At 50.4% G+C, this 18,519-nt stretch overlaps 1 protein-coding gene across 1 annotated transcript; it reads left to right on the plus strand.

The window, feature by feature from the left end:
- Positions 1-327: 327 nt before the first annotated feature.
- Sdr42e2 (short chain dehydrogenase/reductase family 42E, member 2) lies at positions 328-18,298 on the plus strand. The gene is given in 12 exon segments (XM_036175274.1): positions 328-1,020; positions 2,678-2,773; positions 4,999-5,056; positions 5,699-5,817; positions 6,368-6,443; positions 9,092-9,174; positions 10,800-10,904; positions 10,906-10,938; positions 11,910-11,975; positions 14,450-14,513; positions 15,220-15,293; positions 18,044-18,298. Coding segments are annotated over 12 exon segments (1,722 nt in total).
- Positions 18,299-18,519: the final 221 nt, after the last annotated feature.

Raw genomic sequence — 18,519 nt, forward strand, 5'->3', positions numbered from 1 at the left:
CCTGCCTCCCTCTGGTGCTATATGGAGCCTGTGGGGAAATCAGGGGTGCTTAGTGTACACCTGAGTCATACAATATGATTTTGAGCCTCAGTTTCCTCAACTATGAAGTTAAAGGACAGGCTGCCTTCTCTGAGTCCCTAAGGAGCCAGCAGCCACATGGAGGTTCTTGGGGGCTCTGAAAGAGTCTGGAGCCCTGAGAGATCTGAGGCTCCAATTTACCTGAAGTTCCCCTTAGTCCTCAGGACCTGGTAAGGTGTGCCTTGGGATGACATTCTTCTGGTTTTCTCCACAGGTGGACAGCCTCTAGGCTGCATGGCTTCATAGAGGATGAAGACCAACCCTGCAGGCTCCTCCCTAGAAACCTGTCGAGCTGCAGGCCAGGGCGAGAAGGGCTGCCCTGTCTGCCAGGCCTGTGGAGGGGCCTCAGGCCTGGGGTCTGCTTCAGGGTCGGGGTCAGGCCTTGGGCCAGGGTCTGGGGCTGTTCTGGAGTCTGGGCTTGGTCCTGGTGCTGTTCCAGGTTCTGGGCCAGGACCTGGTGCTGTTTCTGTGACTGGGCTAGGACCTGGTGCTTCTTCAGGGCCTACTGCTACTCTGGGACCTGCACTAGGAGCAGGAACATTACCTGGACCAGGAGCTAGGTCTGGACCCAGGCCAGGAGCTGAGTCAGTACCTGAGTTAGTACCCCAGCCAGGAGCTGGGACATCAGTACCTCAGCCAGGAGCTGGGCCAGTACCTCAGCCAGGAGCTGGGCCAGTACCTCAGCCAGGAGCTGGGACCAGACGAGGCTCTGGGGCTGGTTCTCACCCCAGTGAATCAGTGACAGCCCCAGAACCAGTGCTACAGCAGAAGACTCAGGCCAAACCCACACAGGCCCCCCGACAGAAGGTTCTGGTGACCGGAGGAGGAGGTTACCTGGGCTTCAGCCTAGGTTCCAGCCTAGCCAAGAGAGGCATTTCTGTCATCTTGCTGGACCTCCGCAGACCCCAGTGGCCACTACCCTCAGGAACCGAGTTTATCCAGGTAGAGACGGGGATCATGGGTGGAGGGTGCTGCTGGTGGTGATGGTGCTGGAGGTGATGGTGCTGGAGGTGGTGGTGCTGATGGTGATGGTGCTGGAGGTGATGGTGCTGGAGGTGGTGGTGCTGGAGGTGATGGTGCTGGAGGTGGTGGTGCTGGAGGTGATGTGCTGGGATGGTGCTGGAGGTGATGGTGCTGGATGGTGATGGTGCTGGAGGTGATGGTGCTGATGGTGATGGTGCTGGAGGTGATGGTGCTGATGGTGATGGTGCTGGAGGTGATGGTGCTGATGGTGATGGGTGCTGGAGGTGATGGTGCTGGATGGTGATGGTGCTGGAGGTGATGGTGCTGGAGGTGGTGGTGCTGGAGGTGGTGGTGCTGGAGGTGGTGGTGCTGGAGGTGGTGGTGCTGGAGGTGGTGGTGCTGGAGGTGATGGTGCTTGTGGCAGAGCTCAGGTGGACAAATAGGATGTGAGCCAGCAGCGGAGTCTGAGATCTCAGGCTCTGGAGTCAGATTTAGTTCAAATTCTTTATTATTTTTATTTTAAAAAAAATTTTTGGTTTTGGTTTGTTTTAATTTTGTTGAGACAGGGTTTCTCTGTGTAACCAACAGTCCCATCTCTCCTGGAACTCACTCTGCAGACCAGGCTGGGCTTGAACTCAGAGATCCACCTGCCTCTGCCTCCTGAGTGCTGGGATTAGAGAGAGCATTCACCACTACCACCTGGCTTTATTTTTAGATTTTTGTTATCAGTGTTGGGGGGGGGGGGGTGGGGGGACTAAGTGTGTGATGTGTGTATGTATGATTACTCAAGTTTGTGTGTGTGTGATGTGCATGTGTGTGGTGTGTGTGTGTGATGTGCAAGTGTATGTGATATGTTTGTATGTGTAATATGTGTGATGGATGTGTGTGTGATGTATAGGTGAGTGTATTGTGATGTGCATGTGTGTGATGTATGTGTGTGATATGTTTATATATGTGAGTGATGTGTGTGATGTATATGTAAGTGTATGTGTGATGTGTGTGGTGTGCATGGTGTGATGTGTATGATATGTTTGTATGTGTGAGTGATGTGTGTGATGTATATGTGTGATGTATGTGTGTGTGCATGTGATGTTCGAGGGTGCAGTCAATCATTAGCTAGAGGAAAACTTTCCAGTCGGTTCTCTCCCTCTACCATGATGAGGCCGGCCTCTCTAGTTTCTGCTTCTGTCCTACACACTCCGGTGCAGCTGGCTGAGAGCTTCCAGGCATTTTTCTTACCTCCAGCTCCCACCTCTCCGGAGGAGTGCTGGGATTACAGATGCAGGCCTCCTCCTCCAGCTTCCGGTGGCTTCCAGGAGTCTTCAGGCTTACTCAGAAAGCACTTTTACTCTCCTGTCATTCTGTGTCCTCGGCTCCAGCTCTTAGACTTCCAAGCTTTAGTTCCACCTCCTTGAGCCCCCTCTTTATCCCCAGAAAGAGACAGTAATCACATGTGTTTTACAAGGGGCTCATAGAGACTCGATAAGATAGTGCATATGAAACACCCAGAGCAGAATGAATGGGGGGGGGGGCAGCGCCTGCTGACGCTCTGTGGAGCTGCTAAATCCTGGCCCACCAGTTGCTTGGCCTGGGCTGGGTCACTGCCTTGAACTTGAACCTCTTACTTCTGTTTCAGGCCGATGTCCGAGATGAAGATGCCCTGTACCAAGCCTTCCAGGGGGTGGACTGTGTCTTTCATGTGGCCTCCTATGGCATGTCCGGGGCTGAGAAGGTGAGACTCACACACACACACAGAACCTGGCCGAGTGGTGCTCAAGCCCTACCCCACCCACCACACTCCGATGCCCAAGTATGTCTTATGTTCTTGCCTCCTCCAAAGAAGCACTGGGCATCCATGACATCAAATACCAGTTCTAGTGCCTTCCACTTGCGTGACCCAGGGCAGGCTAGCTCTCCTAGCTGTTCCTTCCTCATCTGGAAAGGAAGGAGTCACTATGATTTATGTCACAAACTCTTTAGGGAACACTGTAGCAGCATCTACCAAAATGTATTCCATTTGACTCAAATTATACTTATTTCCATATCCATAGCATTGTTTTTAATAATAAAACTGGTCCATTAGTTACCGAAATAAGAGTAGGGATATCGTGAAATTCTATGCAGCTGTTCAAAAGAATGAGAAGACTCCAAAGTGCGGATCCCCTGGCAACCTCCAGAGTTCAAAGTAGTGTTTGGTATCCCCTGTTTACCTTAAAAAAGAAAAGAGAAAGCTAAGAGCCAGCAAGATGACCCAACCAACCGCCTTTAGTCCCAGCACTCAGGAGGCAGAAGCAGAAATACTCTGTGAGTTTGAGGCCAGCCTGGTCTTCATAGCAAGTTCTAGGACAGCCAGGGCTACACAGAGAGATCTCTGTCTTTAAAAAAAAAAAAAGTGCCTACTGCCAAGTTTGACCCCTAGGACCCATGGTGGAAGGAAAAAACCTGACTTCCACAAGTTGTCTTTTAATCCCCACCTGTGTACCATGGCCCTCACACACATGGACACACATGTGCACATAAAAAAACAAATAAATCAAAACGTGATAACATTTGTAAAGCTAGGTCAGAAGTTTGCTACATGCACAAGGGTATACGATGATGTTAAATATAGGTTCTCCGTGCAAGCGTCCAAAGCCGTTAGCAGCAGTTCCCTCTGGAGAGGGCAGAAGAAGACTTGGCATCAGCAATGTGAAAGAACTTTCCTCTTCATTAGATAGTTGTGGTTGTTTTTTTTTTTTTTTTTTAATTTTATGTGTATGGGTGTTTTGCCTACATGTATGTCTATGCTGGAGGAGGAGGCCTGCATCTGTAATCCCAGCACTCCTCCGGAGAGGTGGGAGCTGGAGGTAAGAAAAATGCCTGGAAGCTCTCAGCCAGCTGCACCGGAGTGTGTAGGACAGAAGCAGAAACTAGAGAGGCCGGCCTCATCATGGTAGAGGGAGAGAACCGACTGGAAAGTTTTCCTCTAGCTAATGATTGACTGCACCCTCGAACATCACATGCACACACACATACATCACACATATACATCACACACATCACTCACACATACAAACATATCATACACATCACACCATGCACACCACACACATCACACATACACTTACATATACATCACACACATCACTCACATATATAAACATATCTTCTGACTTCCCCAGGCATCAGATCCCCTGGAACTGGATTTACAGACAGTTGTGAGCTGCCATGTGGGTGCTCGGAACATAACCCAGGACCTCTGGGAGAGCAGCCAGTGTCCTTGACCACGGGGACATCTCTGCAGCCCCTGAGTATACTTTTTACTGTTTGAATTATGTTTAACCTTGTAGCTGTTTCCCCGATAAACAAAAAGCACCACGATAAGAGTAAATATAGTTTTGGCTGGGGATGTGGCTCAGTGGGTAGACTGCTTGCTCGGTGTGCACCCTGGCTTGAATCCCCAGCACCAATAAACCAGATATGACGGCATTCACCTATAATCCCAGCACTCGGCAGGTGGAGGCAGGAGGATCAGAAAATTCAAGGTTATCTTTGACTATATAGCCTGTTTGAGGCCAGCCTGGGTGACATGCGATACACTGTCTCAAAGATAAATAAATAAATTAATTAATTAATTAATTAATTAATTAAGTTTGCAAACAGAACACATCCCATTTTCCAGTGGCTTCAAATGAGGTCTGGGATGTATTGTTTGCCGGGTGCCTGGCACACAGGAACCTATCATTGCAGACCCGTTCTTTGTTTACATTCCAGTGTCCTCCGGGACATGGCCACATCACCACATCACCACAGATAAGGGGAGACTTGGGGGGACAGAAAATGATCCAACCCCCAAGTTACTTATCCGTGCCAAACTCTTATGCCAGCCCATGCACCCTGTTCCAAATATCCTTCAGCGTGACTTCTGCTGACCCTGAGCTCAGCCTTCCCTCTTCCCATTTCCCTCTTGTCTTCTAGCTACAGAAACAGCAGATTGAGTCTATAAATGTCGGAGGCACCAGACTAGTGATTAATGGTAGGCCCTCAGAGTGCCGTGTGCCCTGCAGTGTGATCCTCCTCCTCTTTCTCCTGCCACTGGCCTGGCTCTGGGGTGGGGGTTGGGGTGGGGGCAACAGAGGCAAGACACCCCCCCTGCCCTACCTAGACTGTACCAGCTGAAGCCCGTGGGAGATAGACTATCTCCCTTGTGTACAGACCTGCTCAGGGCTCTGTAGCGGGCATCAACAGTCTTGGCATATCTAGGGACTCAGGGTGAAGGATGGCACTGAGGAAGGTCACTGAAACATCAGACAGAAGGCTCCTGTTGGGCCCTTGGCATGTGTGCAACCTTGACCTGTGCTTTCTCCAGCTCTAGGGCGTCTTTTCTATCTGTCCCACCAAGTGAGCCTTTTCTTCCTACCTGCCCTTGATAGAGTGGCTAGTGGGCCAAAGGCACACCAGAAGGAGGAATGAGAAGCCCTGACCCCCACATCCCAAGTTGAAGGGGGAGGCTTTTCTCTCCCAGGCAGCTCTGGATTCTGGAGATCCCTGATGGTATGGGGTGGGATGTTAAGACTGAGTAGAAATGGGTGGATTTGCCCACAGAGGCCAATTCTGAGTCCCTCCTTAGCCAGCTCCTTGCTCCCAGTCTGATGTGGTGTGTGTGTGTCTCCTGCAGTCTGTGTCCGTCGGCGGGTTCCAAGGCTTGTGTACACCAGCACAGTCAATGTGACATTTGGCGGAAAGCCCATAGAGCAGGGCGATGAGGACTCTGTCCCATACTTCCCCCTGGACAAGGTACTGACTGCTGGGAGAGATGGAGCAGGGTGGCAGGCTGGCAAGTGTCTTCCCAAAGGCAGGTGTTGATAGAGCCAGGTCCGTGTTATAACCCAGGGTGCATCCCAGCAGGACGGACTCCCAAGCTGAATGCTACAAACTGTCTCCTTTTCCAGCTTGTCATGCCCTCGGAGGCTTCAAAATCAGACAGACCTGGCCTTGAGCCCCACCCAGCATGGCACCTTTCACTCCTGTGATGGTGCAAGTTATCATATACTCTGAATCTCTGTTCTCCATCTACGCCTGATAACACCTTGGAGGAGACTTGTAGAGAGCAGGAAATGAGATTATGTGCGAAGATGTCACAGGAAAACTAAAGGATGACAGACATATGACCAGATCATCCAACCTGTATCTGATATCAGCATCACAGAGCAGATGTTTCGAACTGGCAGGTGCCTCCCTGAGTCAGGATTATGCAGCCATGGGGTAGACTAAGCCCAGATGGGCCAGCATTGCCATCAACATCATTAGCCCATCAGGTGACTGTGTTCTCCTTGTCCCCTGGCAGCACATGGACCACTACTCTCGAACCAAAGCCATTGCTGACCAGTTGACTCTCATGGCCAATGGGACACCTCTCCTAGGTGAGTACCATGGGGCCTGCTTATAACAAGCATGTCTGCCCCCTGCTGCCTCTCTGAATTGTGTGTCTGAGGCCCTATGTCCTTCCAAGTGACATCTCCACATGGTCTGGGCCTTTGTCCTTCAATGTGTTCTGAGTACCAGCATGTGCCTGCCCCACCAGGACACGGCCTGGACAGTCAGATCTCCTGCTTGCAGGCTGGTGAGGAAAAAACTGGGATAGCCTGACACTTGCTCTCTCTGATGTCTTATGGGAGTGGATTTAGTTTGGGCAGTCTGGAGCATTACAAATGTGTAAGGAGTTACACCTCTTTGGAGGGGACCATGTAAGCGAGAGGCTTCTGCACTGAAATTTCCTGGAGAAACCCACCTCAGCTGTCTCTCTGCATTCTCTCCTCGGGCTACAAAGAAGCATCCATCAAATAGGAACAGTGCACACTTAGGTGCATTCTTCATGTCAGGCCCTGTTTTGCATGCTAATTCCATATGCAAAGGTTCATTCCATATCATTCCTGAGTGAGGGGGATGGAATTTAGGCATCCCTGGGCTTCCGCACAGGAGCCAAACCCATTCAGACAATTTGCTTGCCAGAAATCATTGTTACTGTTTTTCTAAAGTTTAGAACTAAAAGAAACCAGCCAACATGGTTTTCTTTTATTGTCAAAATTATCTATCCAGGCCAGGTGTGGTGGCGCATACCTTTAATCCTAGCATTCGGGAGGCAGAGGCAGGTGGATCTTGAGTACGAGGACAGCCAGAATTCTCTGCATAGAGAGACCCTGTCTCAAAGAAAAGAAGAGAGAGAAATTTATCTGCCTGAGTCTAGTGGCCAAGTCCTTACGTACTATCTACTTAGAAGGATTTAGGCAGCAAGATCACAAGTTCAAGGCTTGCCTGGGCTACAGAGTGAGTTCAAGGCCAGCCTAGGCTATATAGCAAGACCCTGCCTCAAATAAAAATAATTTTTTTTTAATTAAAAAAGGGCCAGGATATAGCTCAGAGGCAGAAAGCTTGTTTAGAATGAAGCCCTGTGTTCAACCTCTCTAGTAGCATTGGAAAAGACAAATGTGGGAACCAATAGGATTTAGAGAACAAGAGAGGCTTGGAATTATAGCCTCCAGTTTACATTGAGGAAACAGAGGCCGGTTAGCACAGCACCAAGCACTGAAGCCCAGGGGAGTCTTAGCCCCAGAATCCGGGCCTCACCCACTGTGCTACTTTAGAGGCAGCGAACCAGGTCCCTACATGTGAGTTCTTTCCCCTACAATATCCCTGCTTTCATGACTTAGTCTGTCAGTCCTTGACCCCTGATCCTGGGGTGCACATCCACTGTGTTCCCCCAGGATTTGATCTGATGCAGGTGAATTCCCTTCTCTGCCGGGGCACAGCCCTTTCACCTACCATCAGGCCAGACACCTAATCCTCTGGCTGGGAATTATTTATATGCACATCCCCAGCTTTCAATGCTCCAAAGAGTCATGGATACCCTAGGCCTGCCCCTCTCTGACGTGGCTACCCAGTGTCCCACAGGCCACTGTTAGCTGCAACCTGACCTCCCTCCACCATGCCCCCAGGGACCTGGAGTTTAAACTTAGCTGTAAGGCTACAGAAAAGCTCAGCCAACATCTGTCTTCCAGGAGGCTGACCGTGGTCACCAGGGGTGATTACAGTGGCCTGAGATCCAGGCTAGTCCTGAGATGGCTCTCACTTGAGCTGGGTGCCAGAGTCCTAATAAGTAGGTCACAGTGCCTTGTCAGGAGCTGGATCATCTTGCACCCACTTGCGTTAGTGTCCTGCAACTCCCATAGTGGTTTAGGACATTCTCTTGCTGTTTAAAAGCTGGAACCTGGAATCCTGGGGTCAGCTGGTGTTAGCAGGTAGAACTCCCTCTCTGAAGACTCTGGAGAAGGGGCACTCTGTCTCCTCCAGCTTTAGCTGGCCCCAGGTGACCCTTGACTCGTGACTCCAGTCCTTGCTTCTCACTTCCTGTGGCCTCTGTCTCCTCTGCTAATCTCTCTAAGACGCTTGTAATTGGATTAGACCCATCTGAAGGTCTAGGATCTCAACTCACCAATATTGTTAATTACAAGCTTGAAGGCCCCTTTCCAAACAGCCACACTGGCAGGTCCTAGAATGTAGACAGATCTTTTGGGGACCACTCTATCATCTGTGACTCTGGGCTTCATTGTAAAGGAGGGGGGTGTTTGGTAAAGATGGAAGGTTCTGGCCCTGGCTTATTCACGGGGAAAGGGAACATACAATGAAAGGGCCTGGAAAACAGATCTGCAGAAAGAACAGCCACCTGCTTTAGGAAGAACAGGTCACGAATAGCTCAAGGGCCGTGGCTAGCAGTAGCTTAGGGCCAGTGCCCTCAGGGTTTGTGATCTTAATTCTGATAATGCTGAGAGTCACTTCCAGGTAAGACTACCTAAGGACACCACCTTTAAGGACCTCTGCAGGTGGGGGGAGGTGGGTGTGGTTCCCAAAGAAATTGGGCTGCTGGAGGCACAGAGAGTCTGTGCTGGGTGTTCCGTGTTAGATAAGGAGCAGGAGATGTGGATGGCTCTGAGCTCCCCATCCTAGTGCTGTGGGCTCCCGAGCTCCATGTCACTCCTCTGCAGGCCCTTGACCACCCTTTCTTGTATCCCAGGAGGAGGCACCCTCCGCACCTGTGTGCTCCGTCCCCCAGGAATCTATGGCCCTGAAGAACAGAGACACCTGCCCCGGGTGGCGGTAGGTCGTCCCAGCCTTCCTAGGGCCAGAGGCAGAGTCAGGTTGATGTGGTGTGCATGCTGCCTGGACCCTTGCATCTGTCTAGGGGCAACGTTCCAGGCCAGAGACTCTCTATGCTGGGAGGTCACCCAGCATATGCTGATGCCCACAAGTTCATAGTCCTCAGACCTACCAGGGTCAAAGTCCACAGTGTGCCAGCCAGGCCTCTGTTCAAGTCAGGGAGAAAGAAAGCTATGACTCCAGAGAGACCCTCATATGGGTACCCCAAGGGCTGAGCAGTTGATCTCAAGCTGCCAGGGAAGGTTCTTCATGCCAGAAAACTCTAGAATATGGCCGCAAGGGGCTCTAGGCCTCAGTGTCCTCACAACCTGGTCAAGGAGACAGACCACACAGTCATAGCTTCAGCATAGTGAAGGCTGAGTAGAAAGATGCAAGAGAAAATGGGCCAGGCAGGGGAGACCCAGGAGGACTTCCTGGAGGAAGGGATGCCCATGGTGTTTGGAAGGAGGAAAAGGGATTTTTCTGATGAGCTGTGTTGATTAGAGAAAGCAAAGGCCAGGTAAAGGAGCAACTTGAGCATGACCCTAGATGTGAAGAAGGTCATGGTTAATGTCATCAGCAAGAGGTCCCTAAGACTGGAACTAATGGGGAGTGCAAGGCCACAGGGAGTCACTGAAGGTTATCTGGGGAGCGCTGTTCTGGCCTGCTGCTTCAAATATTCCTTTGTGGAGTTCTTAAATGACACCAGGCAAACTACAGTGGCTTTTCACCATTTAAGTACTTAATTCAATGGCCACTGTGTGCTCAGTACTGTTCAGACCAGCAAACATAGCAGACAACCCTGCCCTTATGTGGCCTCTGTTCTCACCCCAGGAAATGGATTCAAGTAGATTCCACGTTGAATTATAAAGAGTGTTGGAAAGTGCCAGGCACAAAGGGAGAAAAGAAAAATTGGGAGGGGTGAGGGAATTGGGCTGGGGGGAGGTGGGTGTTGGGGAGGTCATTTGGTGAAGGCCAGGTTTTAAGCCTCCAAGGCAGGAAGGAGCCAAGTGTGTCAAGCAGGCTTTTGGAGGAAGAGCCTCCAGACACAGGGCAACTCTCAGAAAGCCCTAAGACTTTCCAGGAGTACACAGACAGCCCTGGGCTCACGGCAGCAGAAGCAGGAGAGGGTCAGCAGGAGGGAAAGCCATAGTTTGGCTGGGCCAGGGCTAGAGGGGCGTTGGGACATTGTCAGCGTCTCTGTGCTCATCATCACAGCCCGTGTGCCTCTGTGGTCACCAGAACAGGGCCAGATCTGGCTGGGCAGGGTAGATGGACGGCTAAGAAGCTGCTGGAGTTCCCAAGGTGAGAGACAGGGTGGTAGTGGGGGAGAAAAGTAATTGGATTCTGAACAGATGTGATAGTAGAGGCAGCTGGGTTTACAAGTGCTTTGAGTGTGAGGTATGAGAGAAGTCAGGGAAGGTCAAAGGTGGCCCACGCTCACCTGTGAGACAAGCAAGCAGAGATGTCCCGAGGACTTGGGACGTGGGAGTTGGAGTCTAGCCTGTTACTGATTGGAAGCTGTGAGCTTGTACAGAATGTCAAACCACCCAGGTGAGCCTGCACTGTCCTTTCCCCCACACCAGAGCCACATCAAGAAGAGACTGTTCATGTTCCGCTTTGGGGATCGCAGGACGCGCATGAACTGGGTCCATGTGCAGAATCTGGTGCAGGCACACATGCTGGCGGCCTGAGGCCCTCACCATGGCTAAGGGCTACGTGGCTGTGAGTGTCCTGTGACATCCTTACTCCCCCCACCCCCACCCCTGCAGGCTGCAGGCAAGGAGAATCACGCCTCAGGAGTCCCAGGGTCACTGGGTTGGGTAAAACCTTCAGAGAACATAATTAGCCCTCCCGCAGCGACCCTGTGACATCACAGCTACAAACTGGAATGGGTCACAGTCTTCACTGAAGAACTGAAGAAACTGAGGTACAATAAGGTTGAATGAGTCCATCAAAGCCCCACGGCTTGTCAGTATGGTCGCCCTGTTACCAAACTTGGGGCCACAATCTGCACCCCAAGAAGCAAAGTTCAGTCGCTCCTTTTGAAGCCAATTAAAAGAGTCAAATTAGGTCAGGTGGTGGCGCACGCCTTTAATCACAGCACTTGGGAGGCAGAGCCAGGCAGATCTCTGTGAGTTTGATCAAGGACCAGGCCGTATAGAGAAACCAAACCAAACAGCCAATAGTAAACAGGGAAAGAGGGATGAAAGGACCCAGTCTGTCTTGGAATCCTGAATGATATTAAAGTTTAATAGAGTCCCAGGAATATGCACATCTTGGCAGTCCTGGTCAAGGTATGGTCCTGTCCACTATTGATTCATCCCTGAGCGGGCTTGGCTCTCCTGTAAGCTGATACGATGGAATGAAAGAGAGATCAGTTCCCCTCTGGCTGTGGCCCTTTTGTTTTTCCAGTGTGAGATCCCGAAGAAATCCCTGTCTCTTTAGGGGTCCATTGTTTCAATAGTCAGATGGTCAGATTAACAGACAGCTGGCCCACGGCATCAACATCTCTCTAGAATATCATCATTTGTGCCAAGCCAGTTACAGCCCTTACTGAGGTGTTGCCCAGGTCTGTCCCCAGAACTGCTCAAGGGGACAAGAGGGCTGCAGAAGCAGCTGGGAGCCATGAGAAAGGGTGGGGTCAGGCTGTGGGCAGACACCTCACTACCCCTCTTCTCTCGTGTCACCCTCAGAGTGGGCAGGCGTACTACATCAATGATGGGGAGAGCGTCAACCTCTTTGAGTGGATGGCCCCACTGGTAGGTGTTCTGGTCTCCTAACCCACAGCAAGACTCCAAAATCCCATCCTCTATCCTCAAATCCTTTCCTACCACCCAAATCCAAGAATTTACATTAGGAAGCCCTGGCAGTGGTGTGCCTGAGTGGCACTGGGTATAGCTGAAGCTGGGTTGTGGCCGCCCCTTTATGATACCATGTGTTCCCACACAGACCTCTTCCAAGCCTCCTGATTTTCGTGATTCTGGCCATGTGAGTCTTCTGTTATTTCTTTTTTTTTTTTTCAATGGAACCCAGGGCCCATGCTAAAGCAAGTGGTCTACCACTGAAATGCAGGGTTTGATTGTAATCCCTAGGCAGATGTAGAAGGTCACCAGAGCCCGGAGAGAAGAACTCGGCCTCTGAAAAACCTGTCCTCTCTTAGCAACCCGCAGATCTGCGGACCAGCCCCGGGTGGAAAGTGAGCACAGAACCCCAGGCTAAAGGCGGAGGGGTCATCTTGTACCGCTGTGCCAATGACAGTTCTAGTGTATTCTATTTAAAGAGACGACAGCTCAGTGCCTATGAGCACTGGCTGCTCTTCCAGAGGACCTGGGTTTAAGTCCCAGCACCCACATGGCAGCTCACAACTGTCTCTAACTCCAGTTCCAGAGGATCTGATGGCCTCTTCTGGCCTTCACAAGCACCCGTCAGCCATACAAGCAAAACACACACATATGGAAAGTTGTTTTGTTTTTAATTTTCTGAATTAAAAAGCACTTTTCTGAGATGTAGCTTACAAGCTATGCAGTTTGCCTATGGGAAGGATGTAATTCAATATGGTTTTCCTTTTTGAATCATATTCAGTTACACAACCATCACCATAATTAACTTTAAAGCAGGTCTTCATCTTCAGATAAGCAAAACAAGCCTGTACCTGTTAGCAACACGACCCTGTGTTCCCCTCCCCCACCTCTACCCTCAGCCTGCACCCCACCCCAGGCAGCCAGGAGCCTTCCTCTCTCTTCATTTGCCTCGCCTGACTGTTTTATATGAATGGACTCATAGGTGTTTTATATGAATGGACTCATAGGTGTTTTATATGAATGGACTCATAGGTGTTTTATATGAATGGACTCATAGGTATTTTATATGAATGGACACATAGGTATTTTATATGAATGGACTCATAGGTATTTTATATGAATGGACTCATAGGATAAGTGACCTTCTGTGTCTGGCTTCTTCCCCACTTAGTTTTCAAGGTTTGTCTATGCTGTGACATGTGTCAGGTCGAGACTTCATTCCTTTTTTCTTTTTCTTTAATGTTTATGTGTGTATGTGCGCACCTGTGTATACGAGTGCACATGTATGTGAGTGTACATGCTTGTGGAGGTCAGAGGACAACTGTGGGTGCTGTTCCTCAGGCACTGTTTATGAGACAGGGTCTCTCACTAAGTAGACTAGGATGGCTGGTCAGTGAGCCCCCCCTGCTGGATTACATTATTGTGTATTTGCATGGAGTTTCTGGGCTAAATGGTTACTCCAGGTTTAACTTTTCATTGAAGAACTTCCAGACTGTTTTCCAGAGACTGCGGGATTCCCATCTCTCCAGCCTGCCAGCCTTTGTTGGTTTGGCTGTGACCTGGAAAGGTTTTACACAGGTGGACAGCTCCATTCATCCCCTGCCAGCCTGTTTCTTCCTGCGTCTCCTTCTGCCTTCCACCCACTTGCTGGTTTTTATCTATTTTTCTTTAACAGTACAGTCAATTCTGGAAGGAAAAAAAAATCAGATTCTACTTAAGGGCCTAGGAACATGTTCAGGTGTGGATGGCTACAGGAAAAACTAAATGATGTGAAAGAGTCTAAGTTAAAAAAACAAAAACAAAAAACACCTGCCCTAGAGGCTGGCAAGAGATGGCTTAGCAGGTAGAGTCCCATTGCCAAGCCTGACAACCTGAGTTCAATCCCCAGGACCCACACTGTAGAAGAGGAGGACAGACTCCAGCAACTTGTCCCCTGACCTCCACATGGTATCACTGTGTGTGCATCCTGAACACGCACACGCACACACACACACACACACACACACACACGCACACGCACACGCGCACACACACACACGCACACACACGCACACACACACACACACACACACACACACACACACACACACACAGAAAAAGATTTGTCCTATGTTTCCAACTACTTGAGTTATCCTGGCCAAGGAGTGGATCTCAGTTCCTGACTGGTGTGCAAATGATCATCTTCACCATGCCAAGCAGAGTGTGGTGCCTTGAATTCCAGCACCCAGGAGATAGAGGCAGGCAGAGCTCTATGATTTGTGGCCAGCCTGGTCTATATAGAGAGACCCTGTCTCAAAAAATAGGACCAGTGTGGGCTTGGGGGTCTCTCTGGGCTGGTGGGGTCCTCTGCCAGCCAGGATATGGGGGAAAAGTGATCTTTCCTCATCAGCCAGTCCCTAAACAACCAGTTCTCATGTCATGTTCCCTTGCAGTTTGAGAGGCTGGGGTACAGTCAGCCCTGGATCTGGGTACCAACTTCCTGTGTTTATCTGACAGGTAAGGAACAACATGGGTAATGAAGCTCCTGTATGCCAGGTACACACACAACATGTGTGTTTTACATTATTGGAAACCCAGGGCTTGGACTCTGATGAGAGCAGGGAGGCACGCAGGAGTAATGGAATTTAAATAGACCCCGCACTCAGAGGAACACCTGTCTCTATATCGCCACAGATGTGTAGATGTACTCGTCATAGGCCCGCCCCCTTGAACTTGAGCCTCCAGCAAGGCCGGTATAACTGTAACTATTGGAAAAGAGGAGGCTGGGCTCTGAGACCTGCCTGAAGTGGTACTGGGTGGGGGGCAGCCTTGACACCTAGACCTGTGCTGGAAGGCATGATGCCTGGTGGGGCAGAGGGAGCCCTGAGGCTCCCCCTCTTCCAAGGGCACCCTGATGCCAGGGCACCCTTCTTTGGGATGTGTGGCGGCTTGGACCTTGGATTCTCCCCCTCCCAGTGCACGTCAGTATCTGGTCCCACCCCACCAAGACAGTGTGTCCTGCTGCTGCCCTCTGCCGGCCTACCAGTAAGAATGCAAGTAGGCGGGCTGGAGAGATGGCTCAGAGGTTAAGAGGTTAAGAGGTTAAGGCTGCTCTTCCAGAGGTGCTGCTGACCTAAAGAATCCGGTGACCTTTGTAAAGGGACCCCCTAGCAAAGCAAACAATGCCCCCAATGGATTGGTCCTCATCTGCTCTCTCCCACAGCTGCACTGATGGAGTTCCTGCACCTGGCACTGAGGCCCATCTGCACCATCCCCCCACTACTTACCCGCAGTGAGGTAAGTGTGCTGTGTGGGGTTAGAGAGCCCTAGGCCGGAACCTTTCCTCTCCTCTCCACATCTCCACTGCTGCCGAACACCCTGCCACAAGATACTTCTCTGAGATCTCTGAACCTTCCATGTAGGCCCAAGGCTACAGCTCATTCCTTTATAATGCTCTCAACCAACCAACTGTTTTGCTCAGACTGTAGTGTAGATTGAACAGAGGATTGCTCCACACAAACTTCATAGCTATTATTCCAGCAATAGGTGGCTTATTTTCTAGCCATATCTGGGGCTCCCAAGGGCAGGCTCCATAGCAGGTACTTTTTTGAACCCCAACTCTGAATATATACATGTACGCACTCACACAAATCTCTAGTGGATCTAGGCTCATCATTCATTTTTACTTAACAATAAGTATGTATTATGTATCTTCTGTGTACAGAACATCAACACTATTCTCAAAGTTATGATGTACAGTTTATTTTGGGAGATTTGTTTTTTTTTGAAACAGGATCTCACTATGTAGTTCTGGATATCCTGGAACTCACTGTATAGAGCAAGCTGGCCTCAAACTCACAGAGATCCACCTGTCTCTGCCTCCTGAGTGCTGGGATGAAATGTATATGCACCATCACACCCAGCTGATGTGTAGTTTTATATTTGCTTAGCATGTACCATTCAAAAAGAGAACATCTTGGGGCTGGAAAGATGGCTCATCAGTTTAGAGTACTTACTGCTCTTCAGAGCACCCACGGTTGATTCCCAGCACCCATATGCTAGCTCACAGCCACCCATACTCTCCTGGCCTGTGTATGGTGTACATACATGCATACAAATAAGGCAATAATACATATAAAATAAATATAAAAACTGTTTTTAAAGAGGATGTCTTAAGTAGACTGTAAACAGTAAAGTGACAGGTTATTTAGGGTTTCTCATTTGATTCCTCCTAGTGCTAAATTAGGAAGGTCACAAAGATGATGTTCTCCACTCTATGAGAAACTGGGCACTAGAGAAATCAGTGGCTTATCCAAGATCACACCACATTGGAATTGGCTTCAGGATGCCAACTCCAGTGCTCCGTAAGCTGAAAGGAAGTGGGAGGGGTAATGTTCCAGAGAAGCCACTGCCGACCATTGTTCCTCTGAGCATCCAAAACGATGGAGGATAATGACAGTCCTTTAGTGTCATTTGATATTTCCTGCTGCTGGAAACTATTGCCCTGCCCGTGAACAGAGGAGGAAATTAGATCCCTAGTGAAGTTGACTACCCAGGATCATCACTCACTTACAAGGTACTGATGTGATTTGAACCCAGACCTAAAGCTCCACCACTACCTTGAAAAACACATTAGGAACAAAACAGTGGCTGGAAGCACTGCAGCCCCAGTGCTTCCTCTTGGCTCCAGGGCATAGGATCTGAGGCAGTTTGGGGGCTGTGGGTCAGTCGCCCTCTGCTGGTCAGTCTGTGAGACACCAATTAGCTCTCTAGCTTTTAGGAACCTTTCTATTCCTTGAGCGCTTACTGTGTGCCAGACACTGAACACTAGAGGTGAGAAGACTCGGTCCTTACCCCAGGAAGCTCACAGTCGAAAGAGGAAGATGTTCCAGAAACCAGGCAGCTCAACACAGTGATAAGAGCTACCCTGAGATGCAGAAGTACGGCCACTCTGAGGTCACTGCTAAGCCTGACCTCTGAGAACACTGGGCCAGGACCTGCTTTCATAGCTCACAGCTATGTCTCCATGGAAGAGGTGCTCGGTTGGTTTTAGGATATTTGGTAACCTGCATTGCTCCAAGTGCTGAATGTTCTACCTGGGGCAAGAAGAGCAAGAACTGGTCTCTTTGCTTCCCTCATTAGGGTCCCTGGACCAGTGCTTGGCCCCAAGGGCCTGTCTGTGTCATGTGAGAATCACAAAGCCAATGTCCAGCTAGAGAAGAATAAAAGGCCAGGTGGGAGGGCATCTCCAGACCCCAGCATGACAAAGAATATAGCCTAGGAAGTGTCTCTTCTATGAGACCCTAAGCAAGTCACTTAACTTCTAGTCTTCAATTTCCAATTATGAAAAGAGAAAATAGTGTCATTTCAGAAGACAAAATTATACAAAGGGCCCACATCAAGCAGAGTGGGAATTCTATAATCATAGCTGTCATTTATTACCCTAGAAGCAGATGGGCCCCAGGTCAACTGGAAGCAGGGGAAATGCAGCTCAGACTTAGAGAGGAATCACTAGGCGTAACTGAATTCTTCTCTTAGGGACAGTTAAGCGGCTGGGAGGGCTGGGAGGCTGTTCTGGAGGCCCTGCCCGCTACAATTGGTATTGGGCTAGCAATAGGAAGCCAACATCCTTCTTGGAGATGTTTTTCTGGAGAACCGCTCCCCACTACAGGCAGGAGGCTTTCGGCTTCTCCCGGTGTTCAAGAATGCACCTAAAGGCCTCCAGAGGTCCAGAACGGCGCTAGGCTGGGAAGAGCAGCAGAGACGAGGTATTAAACAGGATAAGAATTTAGCAAGGCTGGAGGATGGGATTAAGAAAGGACATCCAAGAGGCGGCGCCCTCCAGGAAAAAGATCTTAGAAAGGAAGGCCCCCCCCTACCCTGCCCTAGGAAGGCATCGGCAGGAGCAAGACGCAGTGGCCAGTCTTTTTAAATCCTAGTGTTGACAGAGAAACAAGCTGCCCTCTCCCTATTCTTTTGGTCAACAAGGCCGAGGATGCTTCACCCTCCCACTAGCTCGGTCCTCCACTGCTCCGCCTCGCCCACAGGTGCTCAGCGTGGCCGTGACGCACACCTTCCAGATTGCCAAGGCCCGCGCTCAGCTTGGCTACGCGCCGGACAAGTTCAGCTTCGCCGACGCAGTGGAGCGATATGTGCAGGCCACGACCCCGCAGCCCCGTGGCTTCACCTCGCTGACGCTCCTGCGGCTGCTGCTCCTGCTGCTGGGGCTGCTCGGCCTGCTGGGCCTGACCCTGCACTTCCTAGGGCTGCACCCTTTGCAGACCGCAGTGCAACGCCTGTGATCCCGCCTCCGATCCCCGGCCACGCCCACGTACGGCTCGCTGAGCTTGGACCTGGCTTTGACCTCCTGAGTTAGGCTCACCCCTGCGTCCTGGCCACGCCCCCATTCCTGGCCACGCCCCGGCTCTACCCTCAGACTTGTATTAGTCCTGGTATTTGGGCTCACTTTTTCTGCTCCGCCCCCGAGTCTCAGCCACATTTCCCTGCCTTTGGTTTCCTAATC

This window comes from Onychomys torridus, chromosome 1 (genome assembly GCF_903995425.1).
Source record: "Onychomys torridus chromosome 1, mOncTor1.1, whole genome shotgun sequence".
Classification (NCBI taxonomy): domain Eukaryota; kingdom Metazoa; phylum Chordata; class Mammalia; order Rodentia; family Cricetidae; genus Onychomys; species Onychomys torridus.